Here is a 19299-nt window from a genome sequence, read left to right on the forward strand (position 1 = left end):
GCCGTACATCGTGGATGGGATGAATAAACTGTCAGCACGTTTTCTTCCTTTGCTACGTAATGCATAAAATGTTACAAGACCAATATTTTCTGAATATCTCACTCCCGTTTTGTTTGGATTGTCAAGTTTCAGTAAATGATTATTGCTCGACTTTAAATAAAATAAAAATCAACAATGCTTTGTAACAAGAGACATATGAGAAAGAGTTTTTTCCTAAAATTAAAAAATATAAATATGTAGCCAAATGCACTAAACCTTGAAAGACGGTTTAATAACCCTTCCCACAAATAAAATATGCTAAAATTGTTTCTTAACTGGCCAGCAGGGGCTCTCATACCTGCAATGCATCCACTTCATCTAGACAAGGTGATGCTCTGGATAGAGAGACATCACTAAGATGCATTTCTGTGCCTTATCAAGAGAGAGAATAAATGCAGTTGGTCATACATGAAACAGATCCAGCTTTGGCAGGCATAGGTCTATGTTCTGCTCTATTAATAGCATTGATTATTAACAAGTGATGCAGTCACAAGGTCTGTACAATAAGGACATACTTTTTCACAAACTGTAAGTGTATGTTAGGACATATGGGTGAGCCATGTCCGTTTAAAGGAAATGCTGAGCATACTTTTTGGAATAACAATCTTATCCTCGATAACTTTTGAGTTTGAGATTTTTAATGTTGCGTGTGATGGGAATGTGCTGATTTTGACATTTTGCACTTTTTGGAGAAAACCCTTGGAATTAAAAGTCATACCCTTATCTGGCACTGTTGAAATAAGAAGCTAAGAAACATTCATCATGCTATGCACATTGCTAAACATTCATTGACTGCCTATCAGAGCAAAAACCAAGCCCTGAAGTAAAAAAAAAAAAAAAAAAAAAAATCCTCTGGTCTGATGAAGCTCAATTTCGTTTGAAAGAAACCAGGCACTGCTTATCAACTGTAGAGCTTGAAACGGATGCAGTCATGAATGTATTGTCAGAAATGTACGGTATAGATTTATTAAATACAACATACATTAAATTCAGGTTAAAAAGGCTAATTTAACACTCTGAAAGGGATTAATTATTATGTACACAAATATAAGAATACTACAAATTATTACTTTGAACTCTGCTCAATCTTCCCCTGAGGTCTCCTAACTATAGTCAACAGACAGCGGTAGCGCTCCTTCCGTCCCTGCCCACATTAATCCAATGATGGCCATGCTGGGCCATCATTGGATTAATGCCCATGCTGGGCCATCATTGGATTAATGTGGGCAGTTCCATAGATTGGGCCTCGCCTGGGTAAGCTGCACCGGACCTGTTAAGATTTGGTGTGGGCTGACCCAAGCCCACTGTGTCCGCAAAAACCAGCATGGGCCCCACAGGTGCATGTTTGCAGGGACCATCCCAAAAGAAAGTGTTCTGGAAGCAGCCTCATGCTGTGGGGCTGTTGTTCAGCGGCAACAGTAGATGAAAGCTAGAAAACCTAATCCAGAGCAATCAAACTCAGACTGGGTTATGCGTTTACATACGTTACAAATATTTAATTGAGTTCAAGCCAAGGCTCTGGTCGGGCCACTCAAGAAGGTTCAGAGTTGCTCACCTTCCAACAGTATAGATAATGACTCTAAGCAGTGGTTTAGCGACGACTCTGAATGTCCTTGAGTGACCTGGCAGAGCGTGAGCTTGAGCTCAATCAAATATTTCTGGAGAAGTGTCTGCCTCCATCCAACCTGACAGAGCTTGAGAGGTGAACAGGTGAAGTGAAGAATGGCAGATCATTGCTGACAGCTCACAAGCTGATGTGCAAAGCTTCTAGCATCATATCCAAAAATACTAGAGGCTGTAAAGGTGCTTTAACAAAGTACTATGCAATGTACTTATTATTTTTTTTTTAAAAAATGTACAAAGTTGTGACAATTGCTTTGTCATTTTGGTGCATCGAGTGTGGATCAATGTGGGGAAAAAGTCATTTAAGGCAGTTTAGCGTAAGCCAGCAAAAAAAAAAAAAAAAAAAAAAAAGGGGGGGGTGAATACTTTCGTAAGGCACTTAAAAACTATTTATAAAACTATTTTTAAAAAGTATTAAAACTATGCTTGTTAACACCCTTAACAAGTGGTAGGCAGTTATTTAGGACATAAAAAAAAACTTTCGAGGCACTCCCTATTAAGAAAGATGCTCAGGGTTTCCTCTCACTTGCATGAACATGCCAGTTCAGAGTTCCTAGAGTTCCTGACCAGCACAATAAACTAAAATAAAGAGGTCCAAGGCTATTTTATAGGAAGAACAGCTGATCCTTTTTCTTATCGGACATATTCAAAAACTTGTAGGCACCTTGGTGTAGGAGTAATATCTCAAAGCAAAAACTGGCAAATCTGCTGCAGTCCACTTCCACTTTTGATGTAGATTTGGCTGAATGTGAGTGGATGTTTTTTTATATAGCCGCTCCAGTGTCTTCAGCTATTTTTCACACATCTACTGAGCTTACAAGACTTTCAGTATTTAACAAATCAACCACACTGGTAAAAAATAAAGGTCCTTTATTGGCATTAATGGTTCCATCGAGAACCTGCAACATCAATGGAACAATTCCATTCAACAATGTTTTTGAATTATTAGTCCACTGCCAGTTCTGAGATGTTTATCCATTCATTAAATGTCAATTAATGATTAATTAAAGATATATCAAAATACACACACACACACATATATATATATTCCAAACCTTTTACTAAAGGAATCCGATAATAGTAATTTTTAGGCAAGAAAATTGTCTGATCAGCATTTAAACATAAACAGAATTACCAAGTTTTACGATAGCTTGAGGTGTTGTACCTTGGCATGTCGCAACAAATTGTGGTTAAAAAAAAAAAAAACCTGCCTAACCATAATCCTAAAGGTATCGAGTGACATCCTGTTCAGAGCAAAACCACCTTTTCATAATTGCCATTTAATTAGACCTTCGATATGAATTTTATTGTATTGGAATGTACTTGCATTTAACAGAACAACCTTTTATTGGCGTTTCCCTGTAGAGTCATTGCTGGCATATGTCAACAAGCTTATCATCTGATTCATTTGAGACAACAGGAATTTAGTCCGGCTGCCTCAGGCCCTGCACTCTGCTCCTGTCTTCATCCTTTTGTTGAGCTGCTCTCACTCATTCACTCTCTCTCAACCCGTCCCTCCCATCCAGCCCTCATATGACACTAGCGGAGCTACGGTGTGGCTTTGCGGCTGCAGATGAATCCACTGACATTATGTCTTGTCATAAAAGGCTTTTTGCTATTGTTGTATTGTGCATTAAGTCCTTAAAAAGTTTTTCAGGACGCTTTTGTTACGTATCTATTTAGTTGTAGCTTTTACCGCAGCTCGAGCATGTGCAACTACATGCCCCATTTGTTTTGCAATGCTAACAATATGCAATACGAGACGGGTAATCAATGGCACGATTTTTTTTTTTCTCACAACAGGTCATGCCCGTACTTGAGTTCAGTTGAGTTCAGTACACAGAAGATGCATTTGTCAATCTGTGGGGATTAGCTTTGGGTCTCCTGCCCGTGTCCACCACAGGGGAGGAGACGCACGTGAGGCAGGAGCCGTGTTCGGTGTTTGTTTCTTCATGTATCTGTCGAGTTTGTTGACGGAGTCATGCGGGTTTGTTTGTTCAGCAGGCCCTTGCCTGCTCTGGCACTTTGAGAAGTGGCATGTACACACAGGCTGTAACCTTGCCTGGCACACACGCTAAGATTTCATTCTGGCCTGCAGGTGAAACCAAAAACGTGCTTTTCTTGCGCAAAAATGCAGATGGTTGTGTTACAAATGTCTTTTTTTTTCTCGAAGGGGGTTGAATCGATATGTTAATGGTTCATTTGGAGCGTTTCAAAGGTTCGTTCTATTGTAATGCAATGGGTTCTATTAAACTTAAAGCATGATTTATTGTGAACTTTAATGCTCTTTTCTTTTGAATCCTGAGTGGATTATATATACAATATATAAAACATCCAGTTTTATTTATTGTATATTTACATTGTGTCAAATTTTTCAGGAAATTCAAACAATAAGGGATTTTTTGGTGTGTGGAGTGACAGTTTAAACTGCCGTGCAGAGCATGAGTGAGCGTGATCATCCCTTTCTGTTTGTTGCCAGTTTTAGCATGAAATAAACACGAATGAGCGTCTCATGACTTATGTAATTACTCGATCAGTGTTTCAGCTGTGAAAAGATGTCAATAAAACGGTTTATAAACAAACCGCTGTCGTGCAGCAAGTCACCAGTGTGTAAAGCTTGTTAGTAGCCAGAAAAAATAAAGTCTATAGAAGAGCATTGTGTGAATTATTAGACTATATACTCATATTTTACTTTACCTGTTAGTGATGTCTTAATTATTAATGTATATCTAAGTCATGACAGCCACTGTGCAAATAAATACATTTCAATAACAAATAGAAATTTTATAAGTTAATAAGTGCAATTAAGTGCAATTCACATATATTACATATAATTTATTTTTATTTTGTTGTTGAGTTTGAGCGTTGATTATTATGTTTAACTTTACAATAGTATATAAATAATGTTTTTACTCTGTTGTTAACTGTAACCTTATAGAAATGAAAAGGGCTGAAACGAAAAATATAAAAGTGGCTATAGTTCAGAGCATAAACTGTAGTTGATTTTTTTCCCTAATTTGAATTATAATTGCATTTATTATTTGTTCAGTAAACCACCACTTAATACAAAACAGAGGTACGCTGAAACACACTCTCACTCCCAAATTGTAGCTTTTTGATGGTCAAGGTACCCCTTTAGCGCATTTTGTGAAATACAGGGTCCGTTGTTTTCATTAATTTAATGGTTTGCATGCTTTTGTAAAAAAAAATATATATTTATATGAATGTATATTCATTGAAGCACCAAACCCCCAACCCCTACTCTAAACCTACCCACTTCTGATCAATATAAAACACGTAACAGGCAAATAAACGTGCATTAATGCTATTTTTTGCAAAAACTTAAAATAAACAAGCAGTATAAAAGAATTACACACAGGTCGTGTTGCATTCCAAGTTTTCTGAAGCAATATGATATCTTTACACGAATAAGAAAGTAAAAAGCTAAAAATAATCTCCTGTAGCATGACACAATCATCACAAACACAAAAGAGCCAACAACAATCACAACCAAGGATGACATGATGCTTCCTCTGGAGGCATTTTTGAACTGGATGAGCTTCATGACGGAGACTGTGCCATTGACTGCCAAACAATTAAGCACATATTATTTTGCTGAGTTACCGTTTTAATCCGAAAATGTGATCTTAACCATATCTCTACACCTAAACCTAGTCTAAAATCAGAAGAAATGATAGATGAATGACGCTGACGGACGAGCACCATCGTAAGCCTTAATTTCACAACGACTACAAACTGGTTCTTCAAATCTGATTGGTTAATCACAATGTTGTTCCAGGGTCAACAAAGATATTGATCCAGGAACGTGTCGCACTAAGCAAAATCAGGTTCTGCAAAGTATACGATTTTGTCAGAATAGTCCCATCGGCCATCGGTGGTTCAACTGCAACGTTATGAAGCCACGAGTATACCTTTTGTATGCAAAGAAAATATAACAAAACCAAAAAACCAAGAGTTTGGACAATATCTTCTGGACGCAAACTACTTACACTGTTCTGTGTAAGCCGTGACATATCGTGAGTACCCAGTGGATGCTCTCCAAAATGGCTCTTTGGAGGTGACAGAATTGTTGAATAAAGTTGTCATATATTCTCATCGCTTCGTAAAATTCAGATTGAACCACTGATGGCAGATGGAGCTTGACAGTGTCATTTACTTGGCAGCCAACGGGACAGTCACAAGCCTCCCTGTTTTCATCCAAAATATCTTTAATTGTGTCCTGAAGATGAAGAAAGCTTTTATGGGATTGACCCTTTAATACTCGTGGCCTATGGCTACGTTAGCCGTGGCTACCACGCCGCCTGGCTTAACTCTAATTAGACATGCGCTGTGTGTAATGTTAATTAACAAAATGGATATACATTGCAATCCAACAGATAAGACCTCAGCACCCACCTGAGCAAATATCATAATTTAGTCTTCAACCCTTCGAAGCTCTCAATCCGGAAGGCAAACCCTTTGAAGGGATTTAGGGCAGGGGACACCACACACGGTCCTGAAGGGCCGGAGTCCTGCAGAGTTTAGCTCCAACCCTAATTAAACACACCTAAGCCAGCACCTAATCAAGGTCTTACTAGGTATACAGGCAGGTGTTTTGAGGCAAGCTGGAGCTAAACTCTGCAAGACACCGGCCCTTCAGAATAACGTTTGGTGACACCCTGGATTAGGACACTGGGATGAGCCCTTCCGAATGGGACGCAGGGATCGTCTCTTTTTCCCTCATTTTCAGCGCATAGATCACTTTACATTTACATTCACAGTCAATATATTACATTTTAAATTACTTTTAAAAACTACAAACTTTTCAGTTGCTATAATCACTTTCAACAATACTGTAATAACGTGATAATTACAGATTATAGAACGTAATAATTATTGTCACACGATTAATCAGGACTAATCACATTCAAAATAAAAGTTTAGAGGATATATTTTTGCATATAAATACAAAGCATTTATATATTTAGGAAAAAAATGTTTATATATCAAATGTATTTATATATAATATCGCACATAAGAAAATTAATTATGAATGCAACTGCATACAACATGTGTGTGTTTTGACATATACATAATAAATAAACACAGATCAAACATGAATGTAAAGAAAAACGTTTATTTTGAATGTGATCAGTTACGATCAATTATTTGACAGCATGTGTGTGTGTGTGTGTGTGTGTGTGTGTGTGTGTGTGTGTGTGTGTGTGTGTGTGGCCATGGACCACAAAATCTCTAAAGAGATTTATACATTATCTGAAAGATTAATAAATAAGCTTGATGCATTGTTTGTTTTGATAGGACAATATTTGGCTGATAATCTGAGGGTGCAAATATTGCTTTTAAAACTGTATAAAAGTTATTAGCGATGCATATGACTAAACAAAAATTAAGTTTTAAGTAAGACATTAACCAAATATACAATGTATTTTTGGCTATTGCTATTGTTTTGTGCATTTTATTTGCTGTATTTACTGCCAATATTTTCTTTATCTATTTTCTGTATTGTTATATATATATATTTTTTTACACATACATTTTCAACATCTTCAACATTTTTCACCATCACTATAAAAGATGAATATGGTTTTCCACTTCATCTTGAGACGGCGGGCCCTAACTCTCTACCCCAGAGGCTGTTTTCTGGTATTTTCCCTCCTAATAAAGCACACAGAGCAGCTCGGTGTCTCTGTATGACAGTGACCTGCCTCCCCTCTGCCCTTTTCCTGCTACTGCTCTCAGCTATGCTCCAGGTGAAAGATTACAGAGGATAAGTCTGCCTTTCATCCTTCACCGTTACACTCAACAACTAAACCCTAAACCCAAAGTAACTGAACTTGTAAATTAGGATGTTCGTGTTGCCTGGAGCAAAGCTGTACTTGTTAAATCGCTTCCCCTTTCCTTTTAGCCGCAACTTTCAAAATAAACTAAGCCTGGAATAGTGATTTTAACATTAAAGAGGGTTAGACAACACTTCTAAAGGTCAAGACCTTGTTTCCTCATCTGATAGACTTCAACGGCTCAAGTTTGTGCTGGTAAAAACATTTTTTCCCCCCACAGTGCTTGAGAAAACGGTTCAAACATTTGCAGAAAGAAACAAAGCTTTTTTTTAATAAGCCTTGTTCACTCGGGCCTATTGAAAATTGCTTCTTTGCATTGAGCCCACACTGTAGTTTGCATTAGCGAACGCTTTCATGCATTAACCGTTGGCACTGTGTAGTTTCTCATTCATTTGGAAGGAAGAACCATCTTCGCACACGAAGCTGAAGTAAGTATTTATAGCTTTTTCCCTCATTAATACGCCTTATGCAGAGACCGTTCGAAATATTGATGAGCCGAGAACTTTGAAGCCACCTCGAGAACTCCCTTATGAGTCAGCTGTATTTCTGAACTGTGTGGCGTTGAAGTGATTATATTATGGTTTTACAAGCAGATGCATTTTGTTGTTGGTATAAAAAGCTGTTCCTTGTTTTTGTTGCTGAGATGTGTGATTGTTCGTGTAATAATAGAAAGAACCGAGCTGAGAAAAGGAACACGATGAGCTTCATAGCTTGAGTGGTCAGTGAAGCTCAAAGTGCGTGCAGGTGCTTCCTTTAAACACTAATAAATTGACTGGTGTGACAGTTTCACATGAGCTACATCGCTTCTCAGCAGCCTAATTTGGAGCGCAGATTTTAACTGCACCCTGGAAGAAACTATATTTATTTATTGCAATAAAGTAAATACAAATCATATCTGAGATTGTCACATAAGGCATATTTAATCACGCAACAACATGTTATGCAAACTTTAAAATAATGGGTGCCTACATGGGGATGTATAAAAAAGGGCCAAAATTATATATATATATATATATATATATATATATATATATATATATATATATATATATATATATATATATATATATATATATAGTCTCCAATACACAAAACATAACTTTTTTTGTTTGTAAAATTAAATTTAAATTTTTTTATAAAATGAAATAAAAATATTAATAAGATATTAAACATTTTATTGGTGTGTTTTAGCAATTAAATTAAATTAAATTAAATTAAATTTTAACTTAAACTTGATTGTTTTTTTTGCTACAAATGATTGCTTACCAATCATTTTGTTCCTGCTCAACAGAAAAAAACGGATTGTACAGATGTGCCACTAAAACAAATGTAACATAATTCTCCAATTTTCTTCCTGTTTGTTTCATTTATGCGAGCAGCCATTGATACCTACTTCGTATCTTTATTAGTCGTGTTACAGTGAAACTTATACACTGGTGGTGCTGAATTAATGTGGATCGCAGCTTCCCTTTGTGGTGACATCACTTGAATCTGCAATGCTGTTGCTTTTATAAGGCAGCCCACTCAAGCAACCACTGTACAATTATGAGATGATCTCAGGAAGCAAATAGAAAAGCGTTTTGACGAGATACTATAAGAGTTTAGCGTATAAGACTGTGCACATGGGAAAATGTAAGTACAATTTCTGGATATCAATACAATATTTAGATTTGCACATTTCACCTGAATTGTGTTGCCGTGTGCAAACGCAAGATGCTTATTTACTTACAAAATGCACAGCAAAAGCATAATGCATCAACAAAATACATATATATTTTTATCTTCAATTTCGGATGGAGCAAAAAATATGCAAAACCTATTCACCTCCTATTACGTTATACATATGGGGGGGAAAAAAACGATTTTTGTTCCTGTGCCACGTTATCTGCTCTGATAAGTGGCGTGATTAATTAATAGCTTAGTGTTTGCCTTTTCATCAGCAGCAAAGATTTGCATGTTTTATGATTTGACAATATTAATGATCTCCTTTAGTAGTTAGCAGTTGGTTGTTGTACTGGTGCCTCTATTTTTTTCCCTTACAGTGCGGTAAGGAAGATAGCGGTTGCTAAGCAGACGGGTGACAGATACATTAACACACAGGCCCGGTCTTTGGCTATTTGACAGAAACTAAATATTACTTTAGTATTCTGTAATAAATTAGATATAACAACGTACCAATCTTTTTACCAATTCTTTTTTTTTGTCTTTCGCCCCTCATGAAAAAAGTTCCAATGCTTGCTGGGTAGACATAGAGCTAGTGATGAAATGATATCAATTATTATAAAGCTCTCTGACTGATGTAAAGATAATGCTGCTGTTTTCATTATTGTATTTTTCAAATGGACTCACAAAGAAAAATGTGTTGCTTGAATGTGAATCGGTCACATGCTGAAACAGATGGTGAAGTTAAAAAAAAAGTTTTAAATGAGGGTTCTTATTGTTCATTAAAGCCATAAAAACACATATAATAAATATGTAGAAATATATATAAATGAAACAAACTGTATCTAATTATAACTGAAAAATGAGGTTTTGGATGAGGGTTATTATTGTTAACTGAAAACTGAAACTAAAACCGTCAAAAAAATTGAAATACACTTAACTGAAACGAAACTGAATAAAATGATTACTGATTATAACGGAAAAAATGGGTTTTGAATGAGGGTTTTAATTGTTCACAAAATGACTTGAAATTAACTTAACTAGAACAAAATTAAATAAATAAATGCATAACTAATTAGATTAATTTTTGTTTCAGATAGATAAAACAATCTGTGTTTGTACATAGATAGATAGATAGATAGATAGATAGATAGATAGATAGATAGATAGATAGATAGATAGATAGATAGATAGATAGATAGATAGATAGATATCCTTAAGGTTCCTGAAATCTTAGTACCATAAATGCTAAAGAGCAGTAAAAAAAATGCAGCTTAGGTAAGAATTATGCTGTGGCAGTTTCTTCCACATTCCACATAACTTAAGATTTATTGAGAGGTTTATTGCCAGTAAGTCCTGCTAGACTGATGGTTATTACCATTGAGAGACCTCTTCCAGAAAACATGCATACCATTTATAAGCCAGGCGTCCTGTTGAGTGGCCTAATCTTGATATGCAAAACCCTTCAATTGCCCTCCTCCTGAAAGAAAGTCTTCACAGCTGCGTAGCTTCCTCTTTTTCGGCTTTTTAAAATCATGCTGCGCTTGTATTGCACAACCGTAGACACCACTTTGCCCTCACAGTTATATGTTTGCACCGACTGTTCATCGGCGCATGTTGGACAATGAATACAAAAATTGCAAATCCCAAACCAAGTCCATTCTATGAGAGCATTACTGAAAGGAATTTTTATTGTTTGCAGGCAATATAGCAGACATTTATTCAAGAAAAAAAAGCCCATGGCTGTTTTGTCAAAGCTATGGAGAGTTACAGGTGGTTAGCTGGCGGCCTGTTCTAACAGAGACCAATGTGTGTCATGAATCTGTGATGAATGGCACAGAACAGGTACATTACTGATTCATTATTTGGCGATTAAACATTGAGGCTTTAGCCTTAAGAAGTAACAGTTGTGAGAGAACGGGGTGTGGAGAGTATGAGAAACTTTTACGCAAACAATGCTTAGCAAACACCTAAAGCGATATCAGATTTTCACATTAAAGGAATGCGTTCAAGCGTGTGACTCACAGAATAATTGAATAATGAGTAACAAATCGTGGCACGATTATAAACTGAAAAATTTACTAGGAGTGCAGAAATACTGCTGGGGTTTTGTTGAGCCCTAAACTTTCTTCTCTTTTTTTTTTTTACTGTTCTGATATATGAGAACAGTTAGGCAATCGTGCATCACCAAACAATCACACCTCCTTAAGTACACAGCGTGCACTGTGGGCGCTTTCTTCAGAATTCACTGTTGGCCAGCTGTGTCTGCGCAGATGCACACAGCTACTCTTATCATGCACTCAAAGACCATGCCTGTTCCTGTACATAGCAAATATATCTTTGGGGTGTGAATAATCACTTTATTGCCTCTTAAGTGCGTGAGTGCACGCTGGCTTATACTGAGACTGCGTAAAATTTTATTGAAGTGGAATGTGCACATCCTGAAAAAAATGGTCAAATTTTTGAATAAAGTTCATTTCATTTAATTTTATTAGAAATCATGACCTAGCAATGATTCTGTACTACTTAGTCATTTTAACCTGAAATGTACTGGTATATAAAGAAATTAACATTGTGCAAAATGAAGAAAAATTATGAAAAAATATTGCTCATTACTTCATGTTAGCTATTATATTATTATATTATATATATATATATATATTTTTTTTTTTTTTTTTATTTATTTATTTATGTGTAATATATATATATTACATATTTTGATTTGTGATGAAAAGAATATATACTTTTACACATGCCCTATTGCCATCACAACTGATAATATTTTATATGCACACTGGTGTCTATTTTTATTTAATATTTAATACACCTACTTTCTTTCAAAGGTTTGGGGTCAGTATTATTTTTTTGAATAAAGCAATATTTCTTTTATTTACATTTCAAATTATATTAAAAACAAAATTCAAACTGTAACATTTCACAGTATCACCATCTTCACTGTATTTTTATTTATTTATTTATTAAGTAACTCTGGCCATATTGAGCGTGGGACCAAAATGTTTTAAAATCCTTATCCTGACCCCAAACTTTTAAATGGCTTTCTTTTTCTTTTCTTTTTTGCAGCTTTATGAATAGAGTTTCAGTGTAGTGTCAGTGTGGTTTTCAAAAAAAAACTGAAACGGATCATATGGCACATGCAAGTGGATATTTAATGAAAAACAGCCATTTAACGTAGTTATATCTGACCAGCTGCTTTATTTGAATAGATTAGGAAGTGGGATTTATATAATTATATCTGCAAATAAGCTGATTTCAAGCTTACCATGTCCGCACTATTCACCAATGGCTGAAATTGTTCAAGAAAGCAAGAGTTTGAGTGATTGTTCTCTTACAGTAGCTTTGTACTTCAGATTACACAATACAAAAAAGACGAAAGGTCCCAATAAAAGAGGTATCTACTGAGTGACTGAAACTTTCAACACTTTCAGCCACACCTTGTTTAACTTGGCACAAGCAAGAAATCCGTACGTCTCAAAGGGTTTTTATTTTTTTGTGCGCTTGTCATGAGGCATGATCTGCTGTGTTTCTTGTACAGCACTGTCAGAGGCATCCGCATCCAAGCCGTACCAGGGAGTGAGAGTCAAGGACCCTGTGAAGGAGCTGTTGCGGAGAAAAAGAGGAAATGCTGCGAGAACGACACCCCCCGCCGCAGTAGGAACTAGGGCACACGTGTGCGCGCATACACACTCCATAAGACACGCTTTTGATTGTGAAAACTGTCCTTTAACATTATCTCATTTGCTATTCATTCAAGTCCCAGCTTGTTGTTTTTGTTATTCCTCTAATCCAGCCAATGCACAATGGTGATATCCAAATGCGGGACTGAAAAAGATTACTTATGAAAAAAAGGACCTCTGGCTTTAAAGACGGCTGATTGTTTGGTTGCTGTCATTTAAAGAGCCGTTTGCTCCCCAAAAAATGTTGGAGATTCTTTCTTGTGTGGAAGAATGCTGAACGGCCGAACAAGTTTTGGTGCGGACAAAAACATATACATCTTCTTTACCTTCAACAGAAGACAAAGACGGGTTTGGAGTGACATGAGGTTTAGTAAATGATGAATTAAAAGTCATTTTTGGGTAAATGATCCCATTAAATGTTAATATGACAAACGCAAGTCTCACTAACACTAATAATTGGCTGAATATCCTCACGCCGTCCTAAATCCATAAGACTTTCGTTCATTTTAGAAAAACTAATTAAGATGTTTTTGGTGAAATCTAACAAAAACACGTGGACCATTTGCCTTGAACTTGTCAGTCCTGTTGCTTTCTGTGTAGGGTCAGAAATTTGTGTTCTGAAGATCAACAAAGGTCATAAATCATGAGGACGAGTAATGACACCATTTTTTTTTGTGAGCTATCCGTTTAGCTGGAATCATAAACCAGCAATTTATGATCTCTGTTAGTCATAAGCATATTTATACAGAAAATAGGCAAGGTTTTCGTCTTGTAATGTAAAACATGTTTATAGAAAGGATCGTTTAACAATTCGTCGTGGAAAAAAAGACGAGCTTGGTTGTTTCTCGATTTTTGGTTTTTTTTTATAATATGAGGTCAGTTCAGGATACGGAAAACTGGCTTAATATTAGTCTCCCAGGAAACTCTCGAATTGATTGCAGGATTGCAAAATTGCACAATCAATGTCAGCTTGAATGCTATTAGCCTTTACAGAGTGCAGAAAGGCAGTCTCTCCGAACTCCAAGGGGATTTTGGTCTTATATAATCCAGGTGTTTTTCCGTGACAGTTAAACTATTCCCCCACATAGCCGGAGGGGTTGGGCATAGGGCCTATGCAAATCCGTTTGTGGATCTGCCAAGAGGCTTGCCTGCCAACCTTCTAATTATACTTGACAACACATAAAAACAAAAACACACACACTCAGCAACCTCTTTCTCACATTAAATGAGTCGAATTCTGTTAAATGCAATCTTCTTAAAAAGCATGAGATCTTACGAAGCCACTTCACAGCTCTTCTAACGCCGTTCTGATCCTGTTTACAGATGCTCTTTAAGCTATTCCTTGGAAGCTGATGACACTTGAGTTAGTAATTGCTTCCCAAGTGGCATTATGACAATAAGTGAAAGCACACACCAGAACTAAACCCGCTCTTATCTACGTCTGTTACTTTAGGGCTAGCTTGGTTATCTGTAAGCCAGCCCTCCACGTGCTCTCTGCCATTTCAATCAACACCTCTCTCAGTTTGAAGATTCTGGTTTTGAACAGATCGGCTATTTGCTGGGTTGGGGGCCAGAGCGAGAAACGCCTTGATCCAAATTACCAGGTGTAGGTCTTAAGTCCCTATCATCTGTTTAAGTGGAATTTAAGTGGAAGAACTTGCCCTGACATGTAAATCATTTTACGGAGGAATCACATTGTGCTACACCTTAATTGTTTTTGATCTGTTGTGTAGAGCGTAATGTATAGCCAGCAGGTCATTGTTATTGTTAAATAAACTGTCGTGAAGATAACTGACTGCACATTATCCTGTTTGCTAGGTGACTACTTATCGAATAAATGCATACGTATGCGCCATGAAATGCAGATTTATGCTGAATTTAGTCGTTGACCTAAATGTAGATTCATTTAAAGCATCCAGTGAATGAAACGGTCCATTACAACGCAGAAACGGGCCTAGCAATAAGTGCTCATTTTGTCATTTTTTTGGATTCAGTGTATTTCTTCTAATCAAACGTGCCCATCATAAAAGAAAGATTTTGTTGAAACAAGGTTAAGGTTTGTTGTTGCTATGTTTACTGGACAATACTCACTGAGATCCCAATCCTGATTGTAAAACAAACATTAGATCCAGTTATTGAACCCTTAGGGTGGAGTACTTACAGTATTTGACTTGTAAATAATAAAAATGTTAATGTTTAATAAGACATATGAGGGGTAAGAGGGCCATAAAATCAATGCATTTTATAAGCACCAAGTGTAAAAAATCATGCTTTACATCAAACATTTATATTTTATTTTATATATAAACAATATTATGAACAGAACATTTTTTTCTTAAATGCATACATCACACGCTCATATTATGTAAACAAAATCTCTTATTCTGGATGTGACTAATCTTTGTAAAGCACTCTTATATATTTAATTATATGTATTTATTTATTTTTTAAAGCTAAGCCATTGGCTTGAAACTAACAAAACGAAAATAAGACTTAATAATATACAATTTCAGTTTGCAGTTAAACAACTTAACAAAAAACTCAATTATATGGGCTACTTTTTTTCTAGGTGATGGTTCCCAGCTCTCTGCCATCATACGCACATGCAGGTAAGCATCATATGGACTTTTTTTGGTCGCTGATTAATGCAAACATTTTTCATGCTTATTTTCCTCTCTAAAAGGTCTTCCAGCTTTGTAGAAGGCAACCAGAGCTGCTTAAATGATTCATTAGTGGATGTAGGTGGGCTCTGCACAGGATGGATTGCCCAGACCACCAGCACAACTGCCCTACAGCCTCTGAGTCACTGGACTCCTCCAGACCAACAGCACGACCCTGTCATCCCATGTCCTCACACAGACATGTATGTCCAGCCGATCTGTCCCAGTTACACGGTGGTGGGCCCTTCCCCTGTGCTGACCTTTACACACACACCTCTCTTCACTAACCTTGCGGTGAGCCACAGACTGACACTAAGCCACTGCTATTATGTTCAGTGTCTGGAGATGTTAACTTGTCTCTTATCTTGTTCCCTATTAGACCATGAGCACTTCTAGCTCATCCCTGCCTCAGGTGGAGGTCCCAGACTCGTCCTTGACGTACATTCCTTGGGCTCAGCCTTTATCCACCATCTCCGGCTCCGTCGTGCAAGCCCCCTCAATGCCAGCGGCCCTGACGGGCCCCCAGCTCTTCCCAGTGCCTCTGACCTTGCCAGTAATCTCTCCAGAACCTGAGCCTCAGCAGGTGGAGACTCCCCAGGCCCCTGAGGGCACTCTGGCCCTTGAGAAACTGCTGGAAGAAGATGAGGGCCAAAAAGAACCCTATATTTGCAACTCCTCGTTGTTTTCAGAAGATATTTAAAATATCCGTCTTAACTCTTTTTTGCAGCTTCTTTAATAGATACAGAAGCATTTAGTACAGCATTGAGTGAAAAAACGACTGTGCATTTTTAAAAGTAAAGGTTCCAATAGAACAACCATTTTTGGTTAAAGTTTTTTTTTTAAATAAAGATTTCAGTGAACAATTCCTAAAATACCCATTTTAAAAATCTATTGAACCTTTATCAACTATAAAAAACAAAGTTTCCATTGATGTTCAAGGTTCTTCATTGATACCAATAAAGGAACTTTCTATTTAAGATTGTGGAGGGATACATTCCTAAAAATGAAAGGTTCTTCATTGGCATTAATGGTTCTATTAAGAACTTGGAGCCTTTCCAGTCTAGAGGAGGTTCTTTATACTAGAAAAAAGTTCTAAAATGAAAGCATCTTCGGAGAACTAAAAAGGGTTCTTCTGCAGTGGATTTTCTGCAGCTCTTTTGGAACCTTTATTTTTAAGTTCAGTCAATTCAAGTCATCTTTATTTATAGAGCTTTACACAATGGAGGTTGTATTAAAACAGCTTCACAGTATTAATCAGGAAACAGAACCAAGAGAATCAAAGATTCAAACATCATTGTCAGATACAATCAAAAATTATGTTTTAAAGCTCTAAAAAAACAACAACAGTGTCATATTTATCTCCGGTCAGTTTTGATTCGGTACAGTTCATAAATTGTCAAGTTCAGCAATCATGAAACAAGTTAAATTGAGCAACAAACAAAAAAAAAAGCTGAATCAATTTGAGCCAGTTTAGTGTTGATACAATTGAGTTCTAGAACTGTGTCAATGTTGCAAAGTGAAGCAGCTCTTGAGGACAATCGTATCATTATTCAGCTCAATTATTCAAAGACGTTTTGTTAACTGAATTATTGAGAGAGTAGATTAACGTTCATTTTAGCTCGATTGTGTAGCTTCAAGAAAAAAACCTGTTTACGGTGGCTAAAATGCTAACATTTACAGAGTGCTGTTCTTTACGGTTCATGTCAGTTAGAATTAGAAAGCCAGAAGTTTTCTGAAAGTTGGAGAAATCCCCTAGAGATGTTATCATGTTATCATTTTATCATTTTAACCTGCAGGCTTAGTTGTCTCTCAAGTTAACACCTTTCCTAATGAGATGTTTAAATAATGCTCTGCTCTGCGCACACTCTACCATCAAATCTGCTTCTTTAGAGCATCTGTACATCACATCTCCTATTCAAACGGGTACAACAATAAAGAGAACGTGCATTTGCAAATGTTCTAGTTTGTACGATTTGTTTTGTCATGGTGTGAATGATTGTGAAATGTGACTTGATGCTTTATAATAGCTTTCATATGGTTCCACGGACTGGCTGCCAAAAAAAAATGTTGTGTTGCCAACAATAACTATGTTTCAGCGCAAAAACCCTGCAACAGGCAAAGACAATAAATCAGGATCACAGCAAACCTTTGAAGAAAACAAAGCTAATCGTATATTATTCATAAACAGTTGGGACATTACATCTGTCCAAAGACTGATTAAGATTACATAGATCATTTTTATGGGAGTCTGGCTGTTAAAATGATGACATTGAAAGTCACTCGAATGAAGGTTTGTTCATTTCGATGAATGAGATCCCGTCTGTAATGCATGGGTGACTAAACTGACAAAACACAAATGTTATCACATAAAGATAGACAATGAACAGAAGAAAACAAAGAATTTAAATATACGGGCAAAACCAGCGAGCGAAATGTATCACAAATGTATCAAACGCCACAGAAACAAATAAAAAAAACAAGAAAAATAACTGAAAACTGTAATAAAATACAAAGTCTTGCATATAAAAATATGTACCTCTGTGCACGTTTTGTTAGGTGTTGCTGTGTATTTATTACATTCCTACCAAATCCAAACCCGGATTTGCTGGATATGTGTATTATGCAAATTTGTATTATGCAAATGAACCGTGCGAGAGTTTTACTGCCTCTAGTGTTCATTTCTTAGTTTCATGTTTCGCTAAAAAATGCACTCAGGTACGTTTACGCCATTAATCGAGGGCCCTGTTTTAAAAATTTGAATCCATTTACATCAAATTGACTTTTCTCGCAACATAATGCTTGTCAAGCACAGGTGGGGGGGTGGGAGGTCAATGAATAAATACAATGAAGAATAATGTATTAAAGGAGTGCTAATAAACATTACAAAAATAGGTATGAACACAGTAAAATTCAATGATGGAAGGCTGCTTCACAGTCTCTCAATCACATATTCTCTTGCGTCTCATAACCGACTCTGGAGTTGTTTCTTTTTATATGCTCATATTAAAACCACATGACTGAGACTGTGAAAGGTTTTGAAGGTTTAAAGGGTTTTAGTTCGCTCCTAGAGTTGACTTCAGTAGATTTGAAATATGGCTCAGAGGTCGTATGGATTATTATGCTATTTCACAGTTATGTTACTTCCACGCCGCTTCTTTTTTTGAGCCTGCAAATCATCATTCACCTTCATTGTATGAAAACACCAGCCAAAATACTGCCTAAAAGAAGAAAAACTTACCAGTTCGGAACGTCACAAAGGTGAGTATACTAACTTTTAAATCGGGTTCAGTTTACGCATCTGTGCAAGCCATTTATTTTCATTTGCATTCACGAGATGCTTTTATTGTAAGCGCCATGCAGCGGACTCAAAGCTAACAATTTATCGGTTTATTTCCCCATCCCGGGAGTTGAACCCAAAACATCGGTGTCGCTATTACTATAGTTATAATGACTCTTCTAATGCTGGCGTGAGACATAAATTACTCAAGCTCGGTCATAGGTCAAATGTTTAAAGTACAAGATAAAATAGTTTTGGGGTCATGACCCTCAGAGGTGAATGGGCATTTTAAACCGTAAAGAGAACTAAGAATGAGTGAAAGCGAGACATCTGCACATTTTTTTTTTCCCCTTTTGTTTTCTTTTTTATGAGTGAACATTACCTTTGTGCACAAAATTTTTGTGCGTGACTCCTCAGGACGCGCCGTGCTGCCAAGATGCCTCTGCTTACCTTAAAGGTGCCGCTGAATCAGCCTAACAGGATCC

The 19299-nt window shown here is 36.7% G+C and overlaps 1 protein-coding gene across 6 annotated transcripts; it reads left to right on the forward strand.

Annotated features, from left to right (window-relative positions):
- The first annotated feature begins 7827 nt into the window (after nt 1-7827).
- Nucleotides 7828-17947, forward strand: LOC122359111 (POU domain class 2-associating factor 1-like). Of its 6 annotated transcripts, none has more exons than XM_043259283.1 (5): nt 7828-7948; nt 12736-12871; nt 15447-15486; nt 15560-15831; nt 15917-17946. In XM_043259283.1, the coding sequence occupies exons 3-5, from the start codon at nt 15450-15452 to the stop codon at nt 16235-16237; spliced, it is 630 nt and encodes a 209-aa protein (XP_043115218.1). In that variant the 5' UTR covers nt 7828-7948; nt 12736-12871; nt 15447-15449; the 3' UTR covers nt 16238-17946. The 6 variants fall into 6 exon arrangements, with proteins under 6 accessions (XP_043115218.1, XP_043115217.1, XP_043115219.1 ...); XM_043259282.1 differs by having other exon boundaries at nt 12736-12851; nt 15917-17945; XM_043259286.1 differs by lacking the exon at nt 7828-7948 and adding an exon at nt 9065-9152.
- The last annotated feature ends 1352 nt before the right edge of the window (nt 17948-19299 follow it).

This window comes from Puntigrus tetrazona, chromosome 15 (assembly GCF_018831695.1).
Source record: "Puntigrus tetrazona isolate hp1 chromosome 15, ASM1883169v1, whole genome shotgun sequence".
Classification (NCBI taxonomy): Eukaryota; Metazoa; Chordata; class Actinopteri; order Cypriniformes; family Cyprinidae; genus Puntigrus; species Puntigrus tetrazona.